General features: G+C 40.0%; 1 protein-coding gene across 1 annotated transcript in view; it reads left to right on the top strand.

Moving 5' to 3' along the window:
- Window positions 1–20,045, top strand: part of LOC311004848 (cytoplasmic phosphatidylinositol transfer protein 1-like) — a 73,379-nt gene extending 53,334 nt beyond the window's left edge. The window contains exons 2-9 of the mRNA XM_083997029.1: window positions 2,092–2,240; window positions 6,102–6,190; window positions 7,650–7,657; window positions 8,464–8,535; window positions 12,422–12,517; window positions 13,142–13,297; window positions 14,056–14,119; window positions 16,199–20,045. Of these exons, the coding sequence (XP_083853155.1) occupies window positions 2,092–2,240; window positions 6,102–6,190; window positions 7,650–7,657; window positions 8,464–8,535; window positions 12,422–12,517; window positions 13,142–13,297; window positions 14,056–14,119; window positions 16,199–16,557 (993 nt within the window). The 3' untranslated portion in view covers window positions 16,558–20,045. The remainder of the gene's footprint in view (window positions 1–2,091; window positions 2,241–6,101; window positions 6,191–7,649; window positions 7,658–8,463; window positions 8,536–12,421; window positions 12,518–13,141; window positions 13,298–14,055; window positions 14,120–16,198) is intronic.
- Window positions 20,046–25,554: the final 5,509 nt, after the last annotated feature.

Here is a 25,554-nt window from a genome sequence, read left to right as displayed (position 1 = left end):
TACAGTTGATGTTGCACCCCTTCATTATTAGTGCTCCGCTCTCACTTATTTTGTAACTGGAGCTCATGTGTGGCTGAGAAGAGCCCAGACAGGAGAGAGTATTTTTTTTAGCTGAGCAGGAGTCACAGCCTGTAAAAGATAAAAGGATTAGAAGCATCATCGGTCATCACCAGACCATCTTTTTTTTCTTTCTTTTTTTGCTGTTTGCACTTCATTTATCTCTTCCTCTCATTCTCCTCTTTCCAGTCCACTCTCCGCAATTTCCAGTTGTGTCTCTTCTCTGTGTCCCTGATTTAATTCCAGCCCCTCCTTCTCATTAAAACTCCTCAACTTACCCTGCTTTGATGCTCCTCAGTCCCTCACCCTCAGTCAGCTCCTTTTCTCTCTCTTTGAAATAATTCATTCATTTCCATATCTTCCCCTCCCTGGGTCTTTTGTCACCAACAGAAGCGTTGGATTTAGAATATGAAGATTAAAGATCAAAAGAAGACAGAAGTGCTGCCTTAAAATAGGCGATTCACACTTTATTGCCTGAATAAAAGTGAGCATGCTTCAGGGCATCTACAACTGGAAGAGCAGTTATTACGTGGCAGAGTTGACTGGTAGTTGATTGCACGGTGCAAGATGTACAAATGCTGTAGTCAAAAGGCTTTGCTAAAAAAAAAATAGTAAGTATGCCTTTTAGTTGTTTAGTGTTTGTTGCAGCAGAAGTAGCCATGACTTGACTTTATTTTCTGACCTTTTTCCTCAACTAAACTAAAATTAATGCAGTAAAAAAGAATGAGGGCCAAGCAAACGTGCAACTCATGGTCATGCTCAGCTCAGACTTATGTAAACTCGACCAAACATATGCGTTTCTCCTTGTCACTGAATGATGTTTCTGCCACTTTCTGAAAGCCACAGGGTATAATTCTAACCTTGTAGTGAACCCAAAGGTTTTATTCAGGGGTAAATGCCGTCTGACTGAACCATTTATATCCTGAAGTAAGTGAAGTGTGAAGGTGTCACATTTTGAGTGAGGAAAATAAAAACTGAACTATTATAATGAAATCACAAACATGTGAATATTCAGTGTTTGTGGCTCAGCCTCTGGCTCCTTGGCCTGTTCTGCATGACAATGAAGTAGTGAGTATTGTTCTAAAGGAAAATGAGCAGATGCAGGTGGAAAATGTTTTATTAGCTTAGTATTCAGTGTGTTTTTAAAAAATGTTTTAAGCTAGTCACTATTTTGTCCTAGACTAAGGATTTTCATAGTCGAATTTGATTCGTCAGACTTTGCCCATCGAATCATGTTTCCTGATCTCATTCATTAGGCTGCGTACACAACTTTACCGTCTCTCCTAGGTGCTGCACGATCGATAGACAGAGAGCGCGACCCTTAGTTTAATATTCTAAATAAAACTTTAGGCCTGAATTTAATTAAAAAACATCAAGTGGCGAGAGAGAAAGACGGGTGTGCCAGTGCTCGAGCACTCAAAACTACTACTTCTATGTAAAATCAGATGTTCAGCAGCGGTGAGCACCCCTATATATTCAGAATGGTACGGTCCTTTTTTCAGAATCACACTTTCGACGACGGGGTTCAGAGTCGACTATTCGATGTCACCCCTAGAAATTTACTTAAATATTCCAAATTTAGGAGAAAGATTGTGTGATTATTAGGGTCTCATTACATATTGAAAACTTAATGATGAAATCAAGTAGATTATTCATTCTCTATGGTGCAAAGTGCAGTCAGAAGTTTGTGTTTATCTGCAACTGTTAAAAATAAGTCACTACTTTTAAAGTTATGTGAGACTGTAAACACTGGTTCAGAGTTTGACCTAGGAAACAGTCGTTTAGGAAGTAATCTCCCATCTAGGGTCCGTTTAATAGCTTTTAAGTGGCTTTCAGTCACATCACATATATGATGATGTTGAATTCCTATATGCTTGTGGGATTTGACACTTGACATGTAGCCATTTAGTATATCAGCACATCTAATAATGTTTGACTGCGGTACTGCTGTTTGAAGGTTTCTAAGTTTCCCATGAGGTTGTTGTCAGACTGTTGTGTGTGAACGTTTCCTCTCCCTGTGTTCTTATCTTCCAGTACCGGATCGGGCAGCTGTACATGATCAGTAAACACAGCCATGAGCAGAGCGATCGAGGGGAAGGGGTGGAGGTCGTCCAGAATGAACCCTACGAAGACCCGACGCACGGCCAAGGACAGTTCACAGAGAAACGAGTCTACCTCAACAGGTCAGTGGAATATGATGATTTGATATGTGTGATATGTTTCACCCACTCCGTGTGGATGAAACTGTTGATTTTAATATATGAAAGTGTCTATATCTGATATGAGACCTGGGCTCATAGGACATGTTCTTTGTTTGTTAATAAACAGAGGAAGGACTGAGGAGGTGGAGGGTAAAACAGGAGCCACCGTGGCTGAACAGCTGAAGAAAAGAGCACGACCCACAGAAACTCAAACTTTGTTAGCAGTAAAGTCAAGATAAAAGGCGTCGTAAAACCACCCACACTGGTTCCTTGGCAGGCTATGTCTGGGTAGTGCAGGACTGAAGCTACAGCTGGTAGCTTATTCACAAGTTCTACTTGAGATGTAATGTTGTAAAACCTCGACGGCAAGGATTTTTTTTAAAATGAACCTGTCAACTAGTTAAGAGTACATTCAATCATTAGACAAGACTGATCGCACTTGCACACACACAGGTACACTCACGCTGCCTTCATGCTCGAGTGTCTTAATCATCATAGTTCACCATCACCATACTGTCGCATCTCATTGAATCCTGTGGACATCTTTGTGCATCATTATGTACAGTATGTGCTCAAGCAAATACAGTATGTGCGTCCCTGTCGTGTTAGATCTTTATGAGTCAGACAGATACTGTACCAGACAATAAGAAAGAAAATATGTGAAGAAAAGAGAGAGAAAAGGGGACTGATAGAGGGAGGAAAAGGCCAAGAGAGAGAGAGAGAGAAAAGAGAGGAAGGAGGACAGAGATGCTGTGAGCACAAATACCTGTGTCAGCTTTCACTGGGCCGGGATCTCATTATGTCGAGTCAGCACAGCTCCTTCTCTGCAGAGGAGAGGAGGAAAGAAGGCAGAGGGAGCAAACAGAGATACAGTAAGGCAGGCTTTCATTCAGGTATTTTTCGAACGTAAACTTAGAAGAAAGAAATACTAAAATAGAGCGTTCTAGATTGTTTTGATTTTCTCAAATTCATAAAAATACATTTTTACACTTGCTCAGAGTCTGGACTACAGAAATCATGGTTTCAATAAAAAAGGAATTCAAGTTACTCTATGATAGAGAAGGTTTGGGATTTCTCTCAATATCAGTTCAAAAGAGGCTTTATATGTTTAAAAATATAAACTGTCCTTCCACCTCAATTGCAACAGCCCACTTAAGCAGTCTTTACATAGATGGTATTTTATTACAAGAAGTGAGGACGGAAATGAAACAATCCAAACCACCCAGATTTAGGTCCATTTACATCTGCGTCTTGGATAGAAAAAAACAGTGCACTGACCTTTCCAGAGCAGCTGAAATTTTATTAAGGTAAAATGTTAATTTGTTAGGGTGAACACCAAATGATGCATAAATACAGCTGGCATAGCTAGTTATGGTTCTCTCTTAAGTTGCACCATGAAAAGGGGATTTATTAAAGATCTGTCAGCTCATTCGTGTCCTGCCTCTTAGCCAATGTCAACTGGGATTGGCCTCAGAATTATGAGCAGTAATGCTAATGACTGTCTGGATAAATGAATGGTGTTCTTCCATCACTGACGTTAATGTGGACAAACACGTAACAAGACAGTGACATAGACGCTTTGTGTATCTGTAAGAAGAAGAAAAAAGGTAATCAGAAAAAAGAACACATGCAGTGTATGATGAAAAACTAACTAATATTTAGATGTGTTAAATGTTGAATTAGATTATGTCATACATTACTGTAGATTAATTAAATGGATTGTTCCATTTTTCTGGCCCATTTAACTTGCCCTCCATGGTTGGCCCTGCAACGAGTAAACATTTAGCTCTGAATCACCAGCAGGGAAGTCAATCTGGACTCGCTCTGTCACACTTCAACCAGCCCATTAATCCTCACAGTCTGCCTTGCACCGTACTTCAATATTTGACCTGATCTCATCCAACCTGAACATTGATGAAGAGCAGAGACAGCTGATTTTATGATGGAATTAAGTTCCGCCTTTTCACTTGGATGTGGTCAACTCAACTGGTGTTTTTCTTTCTTCTGAATACAAACAGGCGCTTTGGCTGAAAAACTCCCAAACACCCACCCACCACGTTTGCACACTTGGCAATGTGGTCTCCGTCGCAGCAGCAGCTATTGGCAAAGATCTTTAAAAGAACAAGGAGGGAATGGGGATAAATCAACAAATGGAGGTGTAGGAGGAGTGTCAGTCTCTTTTGTTGGGAGACTGAAAAAGAAAGCGAGAGAGAGAGAGAGAGAGAGAGAGAGAGAGAGAGAGAATGAGCAAGCGAGCCTGCCAACAATCACACAATGTGACCGTCGAAAGCTGTTTTTATTCGCAGCCGTCACGATGCAGTGGGTGCCGCGTTTCTGCTTCGAAAGAAACTGTTTTCCATGTCAATCAAAGGAAGTGGAGCTGAAGGCTGGCTACATGAAAACCCAGTGCACTCCATTGTTTGACATGTCTCAGATAAGTTCCCAATGCAGACCCGATTACAGACTAACAGAGTTCAGAGTTCGAGATCAGAGACTGTCAAGCATGCACACTCACACACAGAATCCCCCTGGGCGCACATATTGGCAGTAAGCTGTGCGTCTGTGAACGCTGAGCATATGGGAGATAATACAGGCAGAGTCAAAGAGCCACAGCGGGCTCAGTTTTATACGCTGTGAAATCACAATGTGTCATTTTAATGCTTCTTTTGCACAGATTAAACAAACAAGATGTAACAAGTTAGTCAGCTTTAGATGTGCTGGGATGGTGGATTTTTTCTTACCATTGAGACAGACTAGCTGTTCCCCCACATTTCCACTCTTGCTAATAAGCAAACCACCTGCTGGCTGTGGCTTCACTCTGAAGCTATAGAAGAAGAGAGGGATCTGTCCTCTAGTCTAACTCTTGGCATACAATACAATAATAAAATAGAAAATGTTGTATCAGTGGTTGGTCTGATTATTTAGATATTTATTTTATTTAGATATTTAGATTCAGATTGATTTATTGTTCTCAAATGATTTGCATCTTTTTGTCCCTGTCAAGTTAAAGCAGAAGTGAGTGATCCGGTCGTTTTTGCTAATGCTGCGTTCCAGGCAGGCTTTTGAAATCGTAAATTACAGCTTCAAGTCACAACTTACGACTTTGTAGCGTTCCAGGCAACCCACTTGTGTTTTTCCGACCTGTTTTACCGGTGAAAGTCACTATAACGGCCACTCGTAACTTCCGACCGGTGAACTCGTACCAGATCGAACTGGTACCACTTCACGGTCGGAAAAATACGAGTTTCCTTGAACGCACCATAACAGTCCTCGTCGCTACGTCACCACATTCACGGCGTTCCTTGGCTGCACACACAGCCCTGCATGCCGTTCTCTCTCCTCATTGGATAAAAACTGTAGGATACGATAAATGTTTTCTCTTCGGCTCAGAGCAGAGCAGAGGGACTGAGAGACCCGTGTTTCAGTCCAAACACTCTATGTAAGTGATTGCTGTCGGAAGATATAACTATTTAAGACTTATATTAACACAAATATATCACTCACTTCTGCTTTAATACAGAATACAGCCAATGGTGAAAGAGCAGCACTTGCCTCTCCATCATCACTGCCACTGAAAGTTCTTTTGAGCGGCCAACAAATTAGACAGTGGTTGTACTGGGTAGCTGCCTTCCATGTGGGGATATGTAATTGTGTGAGTGTGTAGAAACCATTTCTGTCAGCAGGGATTGCACACTGTCCTGTAGTTTCTCCACTTGGAGCTGATTTTTCCTTTCACAAGTTTTTGATGACTGCTGCGATGATGGAGGTAATTTCACGTCCATCCCTGCTTTGCTCTTGAACACTCACAGTCTTCTCTCCTCGTCTGATTCTGTTTCTCTGCAGTAAACTACCCAGCTGGGCTCGAGCAGTGGTTCCCAAAATCTTCTACGTGACAGAGAAAGCGTGGAACTACTACCCGTACACCATAACAGGTGAGCTCACAGAGGCTTTGAAGCTAATCAGACAGATGCAGTTTGAAGATCGGCCAGTGCCACACATGCACCGTTCACATCATATCAAATCCATTTAGCTGCTGTAAGGGAAAGAAAGAGCCTCACTGTAACACAGGGACACCTGTCTGGTGTAGAGGTGGAGACCACAGTACAGTAGCTCAGACTTTAATAGCACTGCAGTCACATGAAGTGCAAGGCTCTTTTGTTTTTAAAGGTCAGCTTCTCAGTTAGTTTTTGTTGGGCCAAAAAGTTGAAAATACTGTTGACTCAGCACTCACCATTTTGTGCATGTGGTGTTTTACTGGATGTTTTAGGGAGTTGGACAAGACCGTGAACACACAGGTGGTCTCTAGAAGCACAGCATGGAGCACATGATCCAAGATTACCAGTTTCCACTGCATTTTTAACACGTTTTAAAAAAAAAGACACACCTCAAGGAGAAAGCTTTTCCACCAAAGGCCTTGTGCACCCTCAGACATGTGCTGTATAATTCAGGACACCCTGATTCTCAGATGTCAGCTTCATTTTCTGAAGGACATGTGGAGGTTTCACCAGATGAAGGTTTGGACTTGGGGATCCCTGTGCTGCGACATTGGAAGAGGTTTTATATCCCTGTAAGCAAAATCCAAAGGAAAAGCGAGAGGTCAGGATAAATACAGAACGAGAAACATGGATAAACAAAGTATGAAATAAACTTTAAAGTTGTGAAGGGAGCAGCTCACAAAAAACAAAACAACACAGCAGACACTGTAGATTCACAAGATTCACATCTCAATAGTAACACATTTTAATGTCTCGGTTCAAATGTGATGATGACAAAATGATCGCACTTTCAGTCACACCATTGCAGCTTTCTGGCTGTAATTGTCAGTGTGTGCCAGGACAACACCATGTGAGAAAAGCATAAACATGTTATTGACATGGAAATATGTTCATGGCGACATGTATTTGCATTTTTACAGTTTTTTTTTTTCCGTGAAGCAAATGCTTCTCATCCACACTGACTGGCAGCGAGTGCGTCAGTGGAGCAAGCTTCACTTTGGCAAATAGCTAATGTTACAGACAACAGTAGTCAGGAGTGCAAGGATCAGAGCTGCAGTGGCGAGAACATGTTTCTGTGATGCTTTAATGATCCTGATCTGAGGGAGACGTGTTACAAGCCGAGGAACATAGATAAAAGGGAATGTCTTTTTGATGACAGCAAATTAGAGAAAGTACAGGAGAAAGCCACAGAGGAAGGGATGATGTGGGGTACATGTACATGTGAGAGTCACTATTTTATGCAAACAAGTCACATTTTTTTGTACATTGTTCCACTCTCATTTCCTTTTATAAACCGTGGAAGATCTGAGCAGGCTGTGTAACTAACTGTGTCTCTGGTGTGTTGTCTCTCTGCTCCGACCTGATGTCTGTGTCATGCCCCTGCCTCGGACTGTAGAATACACTGTAAGTATCCCTCATCCTTGTATCATTGTTTTGCATTTATGTATTTTGGAAATTAATTTTGGGTGTGTAGGTGTGAAGTTGGATTTTAATTCATTAGGAGTGAGCATTTTCACATTTCCATTTCTAAAATAAAACACATGCAGCTTTGAAGAACCAAATTTGTCACAGTTGGCTTGCTGAATGGAGTGTGAAGTGTGAGTGTTTGTAGTTCAGTCTTTGTAGAAGCTAGAATGTCTGTTGTCTTTGTTTCCCCTTTCCTTTACCAAAGGTTTAGTTTTTCTAGTTAGAAAATCTATCCCTTCATCACATCACACACACATACACACACACACACTGGTGGGTGTTGTCTTTGCTAATATGCAGAACGTGAAAACACATGAAGCTTTTGCAGATCAAGCACAGACATTGCCTTACAGGCTTCTGTTGTGCTGAGTGAGAAATGTCGACGGCATGAGTCACGGCGCTTTAGGGTGCGGGATAAGAGGGGGAAAGAGGACTGGTAGTGGCAACAACAAATATTTGATATTGTGTCTGTTTATGTGTGGGAGGGTTTTGTGTTTTTGTGTTTCAGTGTGAGTTGGTGTAAAAACACCCATCCATTTAAAAAAAGAGATTTTTTTTTAAGCCAAAAGACTCAAATTGTCCCAAATTGTCTGGGCTAAATGAAATAATTACATAGTTGAAAGCATATTAATTTAAGGGAAGCATATTGACTTAGTGGCCTCTTATTGTCAGCTCAAATAAATCCTTATTTTGTTTCTTTACAAATGGTCTCACATGTTTTTTTGTTTGTTTTTTAACCACAGTGCTCATTCCTGCCCAAGTTCTCCATCCACATAGAGACAAAATATGAGGACAACAAAGGATGCAATGACAATGTGAGTACACCATGTTTGTGCACATGTATATTTTATGTGTTGATACTGATATTTGGTGATGATGTTCATATTACATAATATAACTTAATAAGGCATTTTAAATACAAAACAATACAAATACAATTTATTTAACATACAGTAAAGAGATTAAGGAGTATTAAGCGCCTGTAAACCCAAAGCTCCAGTCAAGGAATCAGTCAGGCTTTGCCAAACTATACAAATCTCATCTTAATGTGACATTGTTATCTGTCGCTCACATTCAAAAACATGTAAGCCAAAATAGGACAATCAAAAAAACAAAAGATCACATAGCAGACATATGGTAGAAAACGAGATCTCTGTGAAGGCTGCATCATCCAGGCAGATCTGGCAACTCGCGCCCTCCCGTGCAATCCCGGCATCCTGCGTTGCCAACTATACATGAGCCCTGAGAGTCGGCCAAAAACTGCTCCACTTGTTGGACAGCTAATTTCATTTGGGCTGCTGGCCTACTCTCTGCCTTTCTCTCTATATTTTACTCCACTCTCCAGCTTGTATTAGTCATGAAAGGCTGCCGCTGAAGAAGTGAAAAAGAAGCATTATGTTGGGTGGTGTGCAACAGACAAATTGCTTGAAATATACCAGGGTGGGCGGCCAGCAAGTTGATTTTACTGTGTCTTCATTTTCTGCCTGAAACTGGGAGGAATTGCTCCCAACTTGGCTCGAGTGTCTTTTGTCGTGATGTACAGTGTCTCAAAGTGATTACATGTAGAGTGCAGAGAAAACCAGAACAGATTGTCAACATGCATAAAACATGTAGTGATATTTTAGATTGATGCTTGTTTTGGTTCGACAGGACAAGGCGACAGATGAAAGGATTCTTTCTTGAATTTAAATAGCAGAAATCGCCATGAGCAAATGCATTTAATGGCTGATAACTGAACGAAATCTCAGTAGTACATGAATACTGTATGTGTTTGTGTTTTTTTGTGTGTGTGTTTGAGAGAGAGGGAGAGTTTGCCAGTTTGAGATGCCTGTAGATATGAGCATAGCATCTGTCCACTCAGGGTGCTTTTTCACTGTATGTGAACGCAGTAGGAAAAGGAATAAACAAAGGAGTAGAGGAGAGGAATAAGGGAGGAAAATCGTGCGTATGTGGACAGGAAATGAGTGGGAGTAGGGTGTGGTAACATTATATGACATGTAGAATTCCATAGTACTATCCAGTGTTACACACGCACACACACACACACACGCACACGCACACACACACACACGTGTACACTGACTCATACGCACACACACTAGCACATTAAGCTTTAACATGTGTCCTGAGGCACATGTTGCTCTTGTAAAATCTCCACAGACTCTTCAGCTGCACAGCAGGCAGGATGAGAAAATGCATCTCTTTCCATCTTTTCTATCATGCCGTTTTTTTTTTAACACTTTGACACAGTTGTTTTCATATTTTTACGACTTGGCCAGTCAGGCAACCCTTTACCCCTTAGGCAGATAATTTCTATTTTCTATTTCTTTTTTTAATTTAGAGTGCCCTGACAAATATGCTTACAACTATTATGTTGTTGACCCATTATATTCAGCCAATCGTGACATTTATGTGTGTAATGAGTATGAATTGTCTGTTTTGTTTGGATTGTCCTTTTAGAGGGTAATGAAGTAAAGTCCAACCCAGTTATTTTACTCAGTCAGTGATGGCTATCAGCTCTCACACGGCATTTCAGGACAGAAATGCCTGGGTTTGCTGTGTGTTCAGTGAAATCTGGTGACATACCCATCTAAAATAGTTTATAGAGTATTTGCATAAAGCATCAAACTGGAATGCAAAATGCTACTTTTACAAGTGGAAACACAATGACATCTGTTGCTAACTGATGCTACGTGACGCTGCTATCATTCAGGAGATGACAAGTGTCTTCTTCTCTTTGTCTAACGTGTTGTTGTTTTTTTTCGCTATTTTACCCTCTCCCTGTATTTCTCTCTATTTTTCTCTCACCTTGCTGTGGTTTGGCAATGTGTCCGAGTTCAAATAACAAATCGTCCGAAAAGTCCTTGAAAATTAGTATTCACGCCTCTTATACACACTGGAATAAGCTTCTTTTATCAATGGACTATTTACATGAAATTCATGAACTCTCCCAGTGAAGTGCAGTGAGGACACGCGTGCATTTAAATTTTGCAAAGTGATGCACACCTGCTCACTGCAGATATTTTGCCCTCTGCTTCTCATTTAACACAAATCCATGTTTCTGCTCTCGTTTCATCACCAGTCCTCTCTCACTCCCCCCTCGTCCTTGTCCCTGTCCTTACCCGCATTCACATTTCCACTGTTTCCCCCTCCTCTCCTGCACCCTACCCCCACCCCTCCACCCGATCTCTTTTTCATTGTTTACCTCCTCATTTTCTCCTCTCATCCACCTCTGCCTCTCTCCCTCTCCACTCATCCCAGTCTCCATCCCTGTCGCTTGGCTGCACTCATGCATGCTGACATATCAGCCCTTATTGTGCCAGCAGTGCTCATCCAGTATATGAGAGACAGAATGTACTAAGAGAAGGAAAGGAGGAGGGGAAAAAGGAGAGGGAGAAAGGAGAGATGGAGGAAGAGATGTTTCACAGTTCTGTTGGGTGGCAACAGAAAGCTCCAAAATGATGAGGAAGCATGTAGTGACTGGTTATGTCATAAATAATAAAAACAGAATCTGCGTTTGCCAAAATACTTGGGTCTGATCATCCAGAATCAGAAAGTGAGGCTACAACAGAGATGAGAATGACACCCTGTAGAGTCATGTTATTACTTAAACTAATTTCACTTGTCAGCTGCTGAGAAGCTGCTTCTGCCTGCTGGGGAATTAATTTACGACTCAGGAAATAATGAAGTCTGAAGCTTCCCAAACTTCAGACTCCCCAAACTACAGACCATGACTGAACCTTTCAACCCTCCAACTGATCTGACACGAAGAAGAAATGAAATTGTGGGTGCGCTCAGTTCACTGAGAGCTCAACACAGGGGCTCTGTGTAAGAATTCTTCATTTCAATAGAGACCAGTGAGTTTCACACCACCATATTTAGCCCAAAATGGATTTGTTTAGCAACATCTTGTGCGAGACAACTGAATGCTTTTTTTTTTTCTAAATCTTTTAGACATAGCTGGTTGTTTAATGTTAATTCAATGGAATTATTTTCACTAAATTTAACCTGCAAGCATTCTGCCCTCAATTATTGTCAAGACAAATCTCCATTGAGGCCATTGTCTTACAACCTTGCTCTAATCTAATTGCACACATTCCTCTTGTATCTCCAGTACATGGTAGACACTGTGGTACGTAGGTGCTTTATTCAAGAATGTTCTCATGATGATAGTGTGTGTAGAAATATATAAACACACACACCATTGTATGTTCATGTTTTTTTTCTGAATGAATAGACTGCATTATTATGAATTGACTGATGAATTGACAAAGAGATATCTTGCAGTAATATTAAAATATGGTATATTATTGTAGTAGTAAAAGGTTCCATTAAATCAACTGCATTGGCACTAACGAAGAGAAGCTAAGCAGGGAATAAGTAAGTTACACAGTCTGTTTTAACAACATGTGACAGTAATTGCAATCACTTGGCACAGTAGCAAATTGAAGACATGAACGTCGAGCCCCTCCTAGTGGTCATGCAAGCAATTACAATATGCTGTTGTGGCTTTTCCGAGTGATGACGGGACATTGAGTGGCACTGTCATTACTACTATGAGTAATACCCAGTGAGTCAAACGGTAATGTAGAATTTCTGTCAAGATGTCTGATGATGTAATGTAACCTGGATTGAGTGTTTTCTGCGAGGACTCTACTCCAATTGGCTGGCAGAGGCAAACTGGACTGTTTTTCTTTTCAGATCTTCGACACGGAGCTGAAGGAGCAGGAGAGGGAGGTGTGCTATATCGACATTGCCTACGACGAGATCCCAGAGCGTTACTACAAAGATTCTGAGGTGAGTGTGCAGAGGTGTGTGTGTGTGTCTGTGTGTGTGTGTATAAATGTTTGTGTTTGTCAGAAGTTGACACTAGCAGAGAGGTGCAAGTAGCTGTATTGCTGAATCTGTAAGTGCAAAAGTAAAGTAAAACAATGTGACTGAATGCCCCTGTGTTTAAACTAATTTATGTCTAATAATTATCCTGTGATGAGGTTCTACTATCCCTATGAGAAGGAAAACAATAGTGTGCATGATATTAGTATTATCATTATTGTCTGTTGTTAGTTTGTTGAAACCGTCACTCTAATACAAACTTTGGGGACTTGAGAAAAGCCAAGTCAATCCCAAAGCAGCATTCATCTGTCGCCTTTTCATAACTCAGAGTTTGTGCAGTGTGGGATCTGGTAATTGTCTTCATAGCTGTTTGATAACAGATTGCCTCAGCTCTAATGAGCCTGGATAGAGATCCTCCAAGGATCAGAGGGGTTAATGCAAATGGTATTTAATCCTAGCATCCATTCATGCATCTAATCTTAGGCTGTCCCTTAAGAGTAACTCCACTGGGGTGCAGAAACAATGATGCCTGAAGGTTTTTGTTAATTATGGTTATATTGAACGTGTGTTCATGCTTCCACTTCGCAGGACTTGCGATATTTCAAATCCGAGAAGACGTCGCGGGGGATGCTGCAGGAAGGCTGGAGGGACACCCAGAATCCCATCATGTGCTCATACAAACTGGTCACCGTCAAGTTTGAGGTGTGGGGCCTGCAGACACGGGTGGAGCAGTTCGTACACAAGGTGAGAGGTCAACCATGGGATGTCCCTCTCATTTTAATCAGCAGTCGAACTTATGGTTACACTTCTCCCACTTTGCATGATGAAGTTCATTTATTTTTGTCGGGTCAGTTTGATCATTGTGGTCTTATTTAAAACATTGGCAATACTCTTATCATTTTCATATTTATCATTTTCATATTTCTACAAATCCTATCGACACACCAAAATCAACAATAGGTCAGTTCTGTCTTCTCTTCTGATTTTCTAATGCTCAGCATTAAGGCCATTCTCTCTTACTGGAGACATGAATATTTTAAAAAAGGGCTTATCAAACTGTGGAGTGATGTATTGGCTGTGCTGCTCTAAATGTCTCAAAGAACATCACTTTGTTTGCATTTAGTTTAATGGAAAAATACAGTCAAATTTGGATTCTTATTTAAAATCTCAAAGATTTGAGGGGAGAGTAACTCAGATTATTGGTGATCATACTTCCACAGCTTGAGACTTTAAACATGACAGAAGTCAAACATAAAAGGATTTAAAAAAAAAAAAGGCTGTGTGAGTATTTATTTGAATGACTGTGGCTCAAGAGGTAGATTGGACCACCAATAACTGGAGTGTTGGTGGTTTCGAATCCCACTCCTCCCAGTCGCTGTCGTTGTGTCGTTGGGCAAGACACCATACCCACTTTGCCTCATGTGAATGCGTATGAATGTTTGGTGGTGGTCGGAGGGGCCATCTGGCACATTGTTATTTTACTGATCATTATTGTGTTGCAGGTTGTCCGTGATGTTCTGCTGCTGGGACACAGACAGGCCTTTGCCTGGGTGGATGAATGGATTGGTAAGTCATGCTGTCAGTGCTCTGTGCACCTCACAGCCATTGAGTCATCTATTTACTCACACATGTTCTGTTAAGTTGAAGTATTTTACAAACCCATGGATGCTTCTTAAAGAATATAAAGTTTCTTATTGATGTATATTGTTAATGATTCCATAGTTTTAAACTTAAACTTTAGATGTGCTTTGTAACTATTTATTCTTTAGAACTGTCAAAGCTACTGTTATTATACAGACTACTGTTGTGATTACTGTTTATTCATCAAATCATGTGCATGTCAAATCACTCCACCTGCATCTAACCCCTGTCACTGCCAGTCCTGCTCATTCTCCTGTAGCATGGATCTTCCTCTGGGTGTCAGCACTAACCCAACAATAACAAACACTGTACTCTAGTTTCCAGGCACAGTCGGTGTTTGTTTCAAATGCAACCTGCATGATGAAAACAACTATTTAAATTGTAACCTTTCATGTTTCATGAGAAATTCAGAGTAAGAGGATGTAGCGCAAAATCTCATGCATACCAAACGTGTGCCTGAGGTCCAATGCTTGCCAGGCAATGACATGAAGGAATGATTGGAGATTTACATGACTGAATGAAGCTCTTCTTGACACATGAAAGATGACACTGCCTGTCTCTCTAAGCATCTTGTTGCACAAGAGGCAGCCCTGTTTGTATTCATAGGTGGCTACAACACATCCACTCACTCTCAACTGCTGAGCCTTTCCCGTAGCTGTAGGGCATGTAGATAACAAACCCCTGATCTTTGTCATGAAACTGTCCCTCTCCTCTCTTTACTGTACCTGCTAATCCTCAACCACAACTCCCTACAACCTGGATATTCTTTGAAGTATTCCCAAAATCTTCTCACATGTGGAATGATTTTGGCTGTGGAGCGAGTGAGACCTTGGTGTCGTGTGCTTACAGTGATCCAACCTCCTCCTCGGGTGTGGATTGTTTATGCCTTTTCTTACTCTTGAAAGGTCCATGACCTCATCCTTCCTTTCCTCCTTCCTGGTGTGGCTCAGGTTTGTCTAGCTGTCTCCTGTGAACTCTTGCCATGGGAAGCTAGTGCTTAAACCTATAAAGCTTTATTTAAAAAAAATCATCTGTTCAAATTTCTTTATTCACCCACGGCATGCACCCTTGCCAGCTAATCCTCTTCTCCCCTACCTGTCTCTTAACTGGAGCGCTATTACTGTATAGAGGAGTTACCAACCTTTCGACCCTCGTTCCACCCCTCCCCCCTTCTTCCAGATATGACTTTGGATGACGTGCGGGATTACGAGAAACAAATGCATGAGAAAACCAACATTAAAGTTTGCCATGAGCACCCATCTTCATTGGATGACATAGAGATCCATGACAAAGCCAGAGTATGTGTCTTTTTCATTGTTTCTTCACTTCATTGTCCCTTCTCTGTTGGCAACTCCCGAAGCTGTTACAGTTGCCCACCTGTCCACATACATCCACTCATTCTGTCCCACATTGAGTCGAGCTCTGCATACATTGAATATGTTTATTCAAGCAGCTGTATTTACTGCCGCACCCTAAAGGATCTGAAAGTTTATCTAAGAAATAAAGAGTGTGGCGATATAAGTATTGACAATAACCGTGATATTAAAATGAAATATTATAATAACTCAATAATACTTATGATCACGTTGTGATGGCAGATGTTTGACCCTGTGGATCTTTTGTTTATCAGTTCATCTGGTTGCTTTTTTGGGATCCATTCAGTGTAATTGTTTTTTTTTTGTACAGGCTCTCTCTACACTTTCATTGCTACATTATTAATTTGCCAAAAAAAGAGATAAAACACATGATAAACAAAATTAAATGAATTAATTTATCTATAAATGTCATTTCAATTAATTATGTTGGCTACAATAACTCTCTGGTGAAAATCTGACTTTTGGACCGCCCTATTAGTAAGGCTACACATATGAGCACATTTGCAATTTGTCACAAAATGTGAGCTTCTTGGTTTGAGCCTATGTTTAGCATGACCATGCCTATAGACTGAAATAATGACTGATTATTGAAAACTCTGGTTCCTTAAACCATCTCTTTCCTATCCAGACATGACAATGGATGAGGTGAGAGAATTTGAGCGTGCCATCCAGGAGGCCACCAACCAGAAGATCGGGATGTTTCCCCCGTCCATCTCCATCAGCGAGACGCCCCTGTCCTCCTGTGCCCTCACCGGCCCCGCCAGCGCTCCCTCCACTCCCATGTGCACTGATGCGCCCGAGTCCCTCTCTGTCCCCAAGGACCGACCCCGCAAAAAGTCAGCTCCAGAAACCCTGACCCTTCCTGACCCTGCCCCAAGTGGCGCCCCCGAGGGCTCTACCCCGAGCCCGCTTCCTGTTTCAAACCACCTCCAGGCATCCACGCCACCTTCATCCAACTCTGATCTTGCTGAGATGGATGAACAGTAGAGGGACCTTGGGATGTCAAACCCTTTGCTTCACTTAAACTAACCAACCAACCCAATTGTCTTAGTAGCCCAATGAGACTAGCCTAACCTCCAAACACCAGTGCCCAGATGTTCAAGTTCTCTAGCCATATCCAATGATTTTCCAATGACACAGCAATTGCTCTAGATGTCTTCATCGTTGTAATTGATACCACACAGGCAGCTGTAGGCCCAGCCACCCTGACGTGGCCCCTGACTTCCTCTTGCTGTGAGTGCAGCCAGCTACATGTCTTATCTATGGCAACAACCACCTGTGATGTCTAATCAAACAAAGAGCGTCCATGATTATTTTGGTTGAGCGTAAGTTCCTTATGTTATATGAATAAATGATACTCATTGTTTCCTTAGTTGTTTCTTCAATCAGATGAGCTGATTGTTCTCAAGCTATTGAACTATGTAGTTGCCTTAACACCACATAATCAGTGGTGTTTATTAGTTCTGACAATGTGTGGCAAATGTAATCCCTTTTCAGTCTGTAAAATGACTGTATGTAACAAATTAGAAAATAAATCAATGTTAGAAAAGTGGAGTAGCACAGTAGACTTAATATTAGACTAACACACACGAGAAAGACAGCCAAGTGCCCTCATGAAGCCACCACCTAGCAATTGTATCCTGGGCCATCCAAACAGGCCTGTGGATCAATTTGCATCCATCTTTGTCCATCCCAAACTCCAATTACACAACAGAATGCAAGATCAGTACAGTCGCGAGAGTTTACACCTCAGGTCTACCCCTCCTCTATCTGGCTCACACTCCAAAGGCAGGGATGTTACTATACTTTTCTCACCCTGCTTATTGCCAAAATGCCACATTTTATACCTCCACAGATATACAACAACTATTGTATATTCTATATCAGTCTACTTAACCCTTATAATGTTTACACATCAGAAACCTTGGAGCATTTGCATATTAGCAGTAACATTTTAGGTTAAGCTGTTGTTATATCTGCATTGTAGTTCTAGCATGACAGTTAAGTGACTCTACAGTATAACTAAATTTGTTGAAGTTTATTACTGCATATATCTTACTCAAGTTGACTGAGAGGTCAGTACAACAACCACCAAAAAAACAAAAAAAGTAAAGTCAAATGTTGCCTGAAATAATGCTGGACATCTCATTGTCACAAACATCATCCAATTTTATCAAATCAGCAAATCATTTGAATGTCATATGTAGGAACAAGGCCATTTTGAAGAGGTTTTAAGCGGTGACTGATCTTTGTGCACAGTGGAGGTGATAAAAATCCAAAGCGTGATTTGAGGAGAACGGCACGTGCATCAAGCTGACTTGAGTATGTGCTTTGTTAGCCGCATAGCATTTGCAGAAATGATGATACTTTTTTGTAGTCAGTGCTGGTTGTTGATGGTGAGCCAGTACTTCAATGGCATTTTGACAAAGGAGCATCCTTTGCGGTGACCCATTGTTTGTGCTGGGCTTGTACTGCTGATTTCCATCTAAAGCAAATTATGAAGATAGAAAGTTATTCTTCTGATGGAAAACCCTTTTCTTCCTCACAGTGATATTATTCAAAGAAAGGGTTTTTATATGCTGCATGGAATGATCACAACATATACATATTATGTGAAGTATATATATGTATATATATGGCTGGATTGGTACAGTACATTTGGTGATGCAACTGTTTGAAAAAAAAAGTGAATGCTAACTTTGGAAGCTCGGTTCTAATTTTGTAAAGCAGAAAATGCTGATTTTCAGTGAAACGTAAGCATGCCCAGAAAATATACTGTAGGCCTATGAACTCTTTCAACTCAGTGCCTCTGCATGCAACAATTGTATAGTCACCTACATGTGTGTAAACCAAAATCTCTTATAATTTAGCAAGAGAAACACAAAATTTCATTGCATCTCTTTGCCTGTTTTCTATCAGAGTTATTACATTTTAACCTAGAATACAAATGGGGTACAGCCCCCCACACACAGTAGCTGAACGACTACATAATCAGATGAAATCATTCATATCAAACTGCATCATCAGACTTTCAAATTACAGGGCTAACTTGTCATTATGTTTTTTTTAGGAAACCGATGCATTTTTGTTCCCCTATTCATACCAATTACTTCTAACAGCGCAAAATGCATTTTGCACTTTCCAGTCTTTGACACCTTATTTGACAATGAAGGAATGTGTTACATTACAGTCTTGCTGGGTTTGTTGGACCAAAGTCCTATAATACAGCATAATGACTTCAAAGAAAGCAGGTTGAAGAGAGAGTCCTCAGTGGTCTCGCCATAAAATATTGTTAATATTATGTACAGTTTCTCACTTGCTTTTGTTAAGAAAAAACAAAACCAACTGTAGCTATTTATCTGTAACTGTAGCTTTTGTCTTTGCCTTTTGAGGATAAAAATGTTATATACCAGTCACTAGCCCTCTGTATTTATCGATTATGTATAGATTATACATACAGTACTTAACACCTCTGGTATTGACCATCTCTCTTGTCAGGAACACAGAGATCCAGGGATATGTTTGATCTGCCATGGGCTATAAAAAAATAATGCAAAATATCCAACTGTGTAACATAAAGCTCTGCTCTGTTTAAAAGAGTAACATGTTAGGTATTGTAAATACTGTTGTTAATGACTAATAGAGTAGGTTTCTTACATTGAATCTGTTGCATTGCTGATTTAAACATGAATGTGGTCATTGATCTGAAATGGAGAAGAAAATTATTCAGTGTTTGTGAGACAATGACACATTCACAGACATATAGTAAAAGTTTGTTTTAATCTAGGGAGTAATACGTGTCTGTATCTATTAAGTCATTGTCATCTATTGAGGATATTGCATTCAGTTAAGTTTACTCTTTGCAATCGAGTATCAACACTCCTCATTGTAGTGGTGTTATTTTGACTATCCAGTTGCTTTTGGTGACTCTGCAGGGCAAAATTATTTGTACAAGTTGTAAAGCAAAATGAAGCTTTTCTTGGGTGGCTGCTTTGACATTTACTTGCCATATTAATTGAGAGGTGATTGGCTTTTCTGTTGTTTCCTTGCTGTATTTTGATTTTGTGGTTGCTGTATCGTTTGAAGGATAAAAGGACCAAGCTGTGCACCCCATCCTCCCCTCTTCCTGATGCAGTTTGCATTCGGCCAGGCTGTTGTGCTGTCTCCTGATAACTGGGACCTGTCTCACCATGCAGGATCACTGAGTAGGCTGGAGAACTGCACTGTACTACTGTCTGTGTCCAAGACCAGCTGTAGTTTGGCTTATCCAGTTCCTCATCAATCCTTCTTTGTGAAACAGGCTCCAGAGGTGCCGTTCTTGATCGGCTGCTGGAAGTCGCTCGTAGTTCTTCCACTATAACTATTATTGTATTTGTTATATTTTTACTGCCCTTTGAGGTTCATTTGGTTCTTTGTTGTAATAGTTGCTTTACTTTTTTCTGAAATAGACAAATAAACTTTACTAGCTATTGCAACAGTGTTGTTTATTTATTTGCCATACAAGTTACCAGGTTACAAGTAACCCTTCCTTAAAGGGACAGTTGTTGTTTTTTAATAGGGCTGTGTGATGTGGGGCTCTGTGCACAGCAACACATAACTCTGCAAGTCTGCTGTTGCTGCTGTTTGACTTTCCAAACAGAGTATTCTGATTAGATTCTACTGCAGGTAATGAACCGTGTTTATATGAGAACCTCACACAACCTCACATCAAACAACCCAAATTTTCCCTTTAAGTGCCTCCCCACCTTGTCCATCTGCTGCAGTTTAATGCTGCTGTACAGGTCCTGAGGACTTCAACATAACAGCAAATACTTGATCTCTGCTTAAGAAAAATATCCACACTGACACTGCTGACCACAGCGAATCTCCCACAGCCAGTCCAGCTCCTACTACACTACACTAAAACAGCTCAGCAGAAATTATCATTTTAAGTCTCATCTGCTGATACATACTGTATTAATAATGTAGTTTTGTCATCTCTCTCTTATCACTGATGACGTGGTAGCACCAGTAGGTAGGTGCTACTGTACCTGCACAGTTTTAAAGCCAAACCTCAGTTTACGACCACAGACAAAATAATGGGAAGATGGGTAAAATAGCAGCAAGGAATAGATGACACACCTTATGTACTGTAAACAACATCACTGTCACTACCAGATGGCAGCAGCTCTATATGCAGTGGTTAAGGTTGTTGAATTGAAAACAGCAGTATACTGTACATAACACATAGAAATTGTGTATAGTACCAACAATCAATGAAAACAGTAGACAATATTGTTGTTTTTTTTGTTTTAGATTATTTAAGATTAAAGTAAAAAAAAACAATCAATGACAATTCAGTTTCCCGAAGTGTACATGGGCTACTACATATATGTTTCAGCCTGTCTGTAAAATCAACAAACATTCATGTTGTTAGTAGGGCCATGACGTTCTCATTAGGGACAATAAACACACATCAGATAAATAATTACTCTTTGAGAAGGGCAGTGAAACACAACATAACATCACAGACAATATTAACTACGTATATTTGGGATCACAGACAAAATGAGCAACCTTAGAACAGGACTCTAATTTAGACTCAAACTCCAGGGGAGTAGAGAGTAGAGAAAGTATATTAATTGCAGTCAGGCATAGCAGTAATAAGAACACATTAGATTAGAACATAAAAATAAAACTGAACAAAATGTGCTATTATAAAGAAAAGTCACAATAAGGGCTTGCTCCTGAAATTGGAAGTGTTACAACTGTCCCATTCAAAAACTCTTCCCAGCCTCCCCTCAATCAATTGTTATCAGACTATTAGCACATGTAATGGTCACATTTTCTGTTACACATAATTTGTTTCACATATCCAGTTATTTTTATATGAACAAGGTAAGTCATTCCACTGGGCTAATGGTTCATCGCCAGTCATTCTAATTTCTACACAATCCTCGTTTCCACTGTTGTCAGGCTGCGAAGGTCGCCAATAACTGTGAGGAGATAAAAAAATCAGGAATAAAAATCATTTGTCTTCACACACTCTTTTCTGTCTTTTCTGTGCATTATATGAACTGCTGATTGCTCAAATAATACAGCTTTTATGGGTATTATTGTATGGAGAATTTAAGTTTGGGGATAAATGTTAATACATCTAGTGGATTGAAACTAAAACCTGAACAGACATGTAGATGTAAATACATTTTCAAATCCAGATCAGAGTCAATATAAATGATTTTACTCAACTCAACTTAAGTCAAAATATTCTCCCTTATACTGCTGCTTTCAGGTTTGAGATGGACATTCTGTACTCACGTTCCCCTGAAGATGACTCATAATCACAATGATTCTCTGACTTTTTATCCTGTGCCATCATCAGGTCAAAATAGTAGTTGGTGCAGTACTTTGGTTTATGACCAAACACCTAGCCATTCCCATCAGCCTCAGCTGATCTTTGTGTTTAATCCTAGGTAGCTAAGATTAGGATAGTAACACAACAGCATGACTTTTTGTGTTTTGATACCTTTCATTCATTAGCTTCGTCCCATCCACCCATTTCCAGACATTCTCCTGAAGTTGGTCAGTCAGCCCAATCCAAACTCTTGTTTTCAATCCAATCAGAAATTCCTATTCAAAAGAAAAAATATGAGAATTGACATCTTAAACATGGTTTCTTCATGTGTGTCACCGATGCTGCACTTAAATAAGTAACAAAAACACATTATACATTTTCATAAAATTACAGGAGATGTTTTCGTCTCACCTGTTCTTCTTTACTATTGATGATCACCAAATCAGCTCCTCTCTCCAGACACTGGTCTCTGCTCTCCTGCCACGTCCTCTGCTCATTAGATACATAATAAAACTTGGTGCCAAACCTTCTCCAGCACTCACAACCTCTGCCTGTAATGGATTTCACAGAAATATTAAAAGGGTTTATTTGGGGAGCAATGGTGTGGTTATCTGCCCATTCAACCTTTAGTGAGCTAAACGTATGGCAGGAACAGAGCTACGTAGAATAGAAGGTGAGGTAATGGGTCAACAAAAAAACTATGATTTGACATTGACTTTGACCTGGGCCCTCCACCCTATAAAAGTTGGACCACATGCTCATTTGCTCTCTTCCCTTCATCTGGTGACATCCAACACCTCCACAGCACACAGATCATCACAAATGACCCATCCATTGCATTCATGAATTTCACGATAACACTTGCAGACTTTTACACCTCATTGTGTGTTTGTTTTATGTTTTAGATATAATAAATGATTTGTTCCTGTTTAATTTTGTGCGGTCTCCCTCCTGGTCACTTTCATTGAGCCAGTGTGTGACAAATGGAGCAGGTGTGATATAGGCCTATAAGCCTTTGACTCTCTGTGCTCTCTGTGCTTTTAGTAATCATTGGTGCAATTGTTTACCACAATGAAGGTCATAACCTACTTTGAGGGATTTATAGTACATGTACAAACATTGAACAATTAACAATTACCTAAAAATGTTCTCTTCTCTTGTTGTCTGTTCTCTAATTCTTTTGTCAGGTTGTTGTGTAACTGGACCATCCTCTCGTCCCACTCAGAGTTTCCTTGGTTGACTGTGTTTGGCACAGATAAAATGAACAAACACTGTTAGCTTGCGTGCCTCTTTAACTGCTTTGTGCATGTGCTTATTGTGCTAGTAACATGGTAACAAAGTACTCACAGAGAAAAAACAGAGTCATGAGTCCAGCCAGGAGGAGAAGACACAGGAGACCCAGAAACACTGCAGCAGCTCTGCAGGAACTCTTCTTTACATATTCACCATCTGAGAGTAGAAGTCATCAGTTATCATATGTTTTTTCCTCAGGGTGAATTCAAATACAGTCACATCAACACATCATAAGCTGCATGGCCCAGGACAACCAAGAAAGAGTCCAAGAAATTATGTTCATTTAACCTTCAGGGCCCATCTTACTCGTACCGCTTTGGACAAAAATATCCACTTCCGAAAAGCTGCTCTAAAAATCTAACAGATTAATATTTTTTCTGCTTTTTTTTTGCATACATCTCTTAAACCACTTCTCCTCTGTCCAAAACTACCAAATATTGAATACTTCTGAGGATTTTAACCGTTGAATTGTTTGATTCCTTGATGTCACTGATTTTTGTTTGTTTTTTTCTAATGAAAATAAAAAATCCCACAAAAAGTTAATTTTTTTCTGAAAAACAAATGTCAAATGGCTGGGGGATTTTTTTTTAAACCAGACTTGGATAATTGGCTAATTGTTTTTACAAAAAACAATCATGCATTCTGTGATGTTATTTCATTTTTACAGCAGATGGTGCTATTTTCCCATAATGGGAAATATAGGCATGCCTATATATAATAGTTATCATATTTTACTGTTGTATTGATCCGACATTGTGGGTTTCTTTTGATCCAAAGGGAATACTACTTAGAGATACAGTATATGGTGTGAGTCGGGAGGGAGAATGTGCACCAGCACAGCCATTGTGCTGGTGAGCATAGGGGCCAGCAGAAAAGTGTTTTAGACACTTTTAAAAGATGCTTACCCTAAACATTTGCTTCATGTAGAATATCCTCAGTGCATCTTGAGCACTTTCCTTTTTCTCAATGGCTGAATGAGCTGTATGAGTTACTGTACTGTTCTGATGGGAAAATAATACCCTGGAAATATTCAAATTAAGAGTACATTTGAATGGATATTTGATTCTACAACCAAACCTTTTTTTTTTTTTACTGTGCCCTGTGCACAGCAGCTCAGGCCTCTGCCTCTGTGCCAGTACTCTGGCTGCCTGTAATACAGTGGCTGGCAGCAAGCTGATATTGGGATCAGCTTTCTCCTGCTTTGCTGTTTTGCCATTTACTGTATTTGAATTAACAAGTAAAATATAGTCCGCTCTCTATTTTTTGTCTATCAGTGTATAAATAATCTTAACATGCTGTGTTTGCAGGAACATGCAGTCAATATCTGTAATAACTGTAATAATATTTAGTTTTTTTATTTTAATTTAATTTAATTTAATTTTTTTTTTTTTTTACAAAACTGAGTATTCATTACCTGAGTGTCCATATCGAGTTCCATTGGTGTCCAAAAAGTGGATGATCTCATTTTCATTTGCGTAAATATTTTCTGATACTCTAACCATCCTTTTTCTCTTGAGGTAATCACACTATGGTTCCTCTACATCAACAGAAATATCCAGCTGTTGATCCACTACGTCTATCACCACTTCACTTTGTTCTTGTGATGCCAGTGTGTTGAGACCCCCACTTAATACTGTAGCTTAGTGCTTGTGTGTGATTAAAAACAGGAAACTGAGGGCAGGTTTGACAGAAGATACACACCACACTATATTTCTGTCTTTCTCTTGTGGCAGTGACACATGCTGTACAGGAATTGGACATATTTTTCTCATAAAAATGTTTTACCACATCCAGTTTCCGTGGTACTTATGCACATATCATTGTCACAATGTATATGTTGACCATATGTGTGTACTTTTGATCTTCCTCCCCTCTCTGAGTCAGACTCTGTTTGCTGTTGGTTGCTCTCCATGTACCTGTAACGTTCACCTAACCCTGGAAAGTAGCTTGGTTGGTATCATACAAATAAAACTGAATTGGAAATTGAACAGTGTAAACATGTCCCTAACAGATAATAATGAATGTCTGACTGGTTTTTTGCAAGGATGCTGAAAAGAATGGAACTCAGTCTATTGTTCATCACTGTTTATCAAAGAAACCATGAGACCAACCAATGAAGCAAAGTCACCAAAAAGAATACTTCTGTAGAAATCCTATTCCCCCCTCACTACAACTGTGTGTCCAAAATTTCCCATCAAGTTTCACATAAGAGGAAATGTAAAGTAAGTAAAGTAAAAGAAATGGAAACTACTTTGTATTATTATTTGTAAGAGAGAAGTACAATATCACAACACACCAAAAGGAATAAAAATTGTACAAAAGTTACTGCAATTTTTCATACATCCAAATCACAAAGA

This window comes from Trachurus trachurus (genome assembly GCF_905171665.1).
Source record: "Trachurus trachurus genome assembly, chromosome: 1".
Lineage (NCBI taxonomy): Eukaryota > Metazoa > Chordata > Actinopteri > Carangiformes > Carangidae > Trachurus > Trachurus trachurus.
This window is presented reverse-complemented; position numbering and strand designations above follow the sequence as displayed.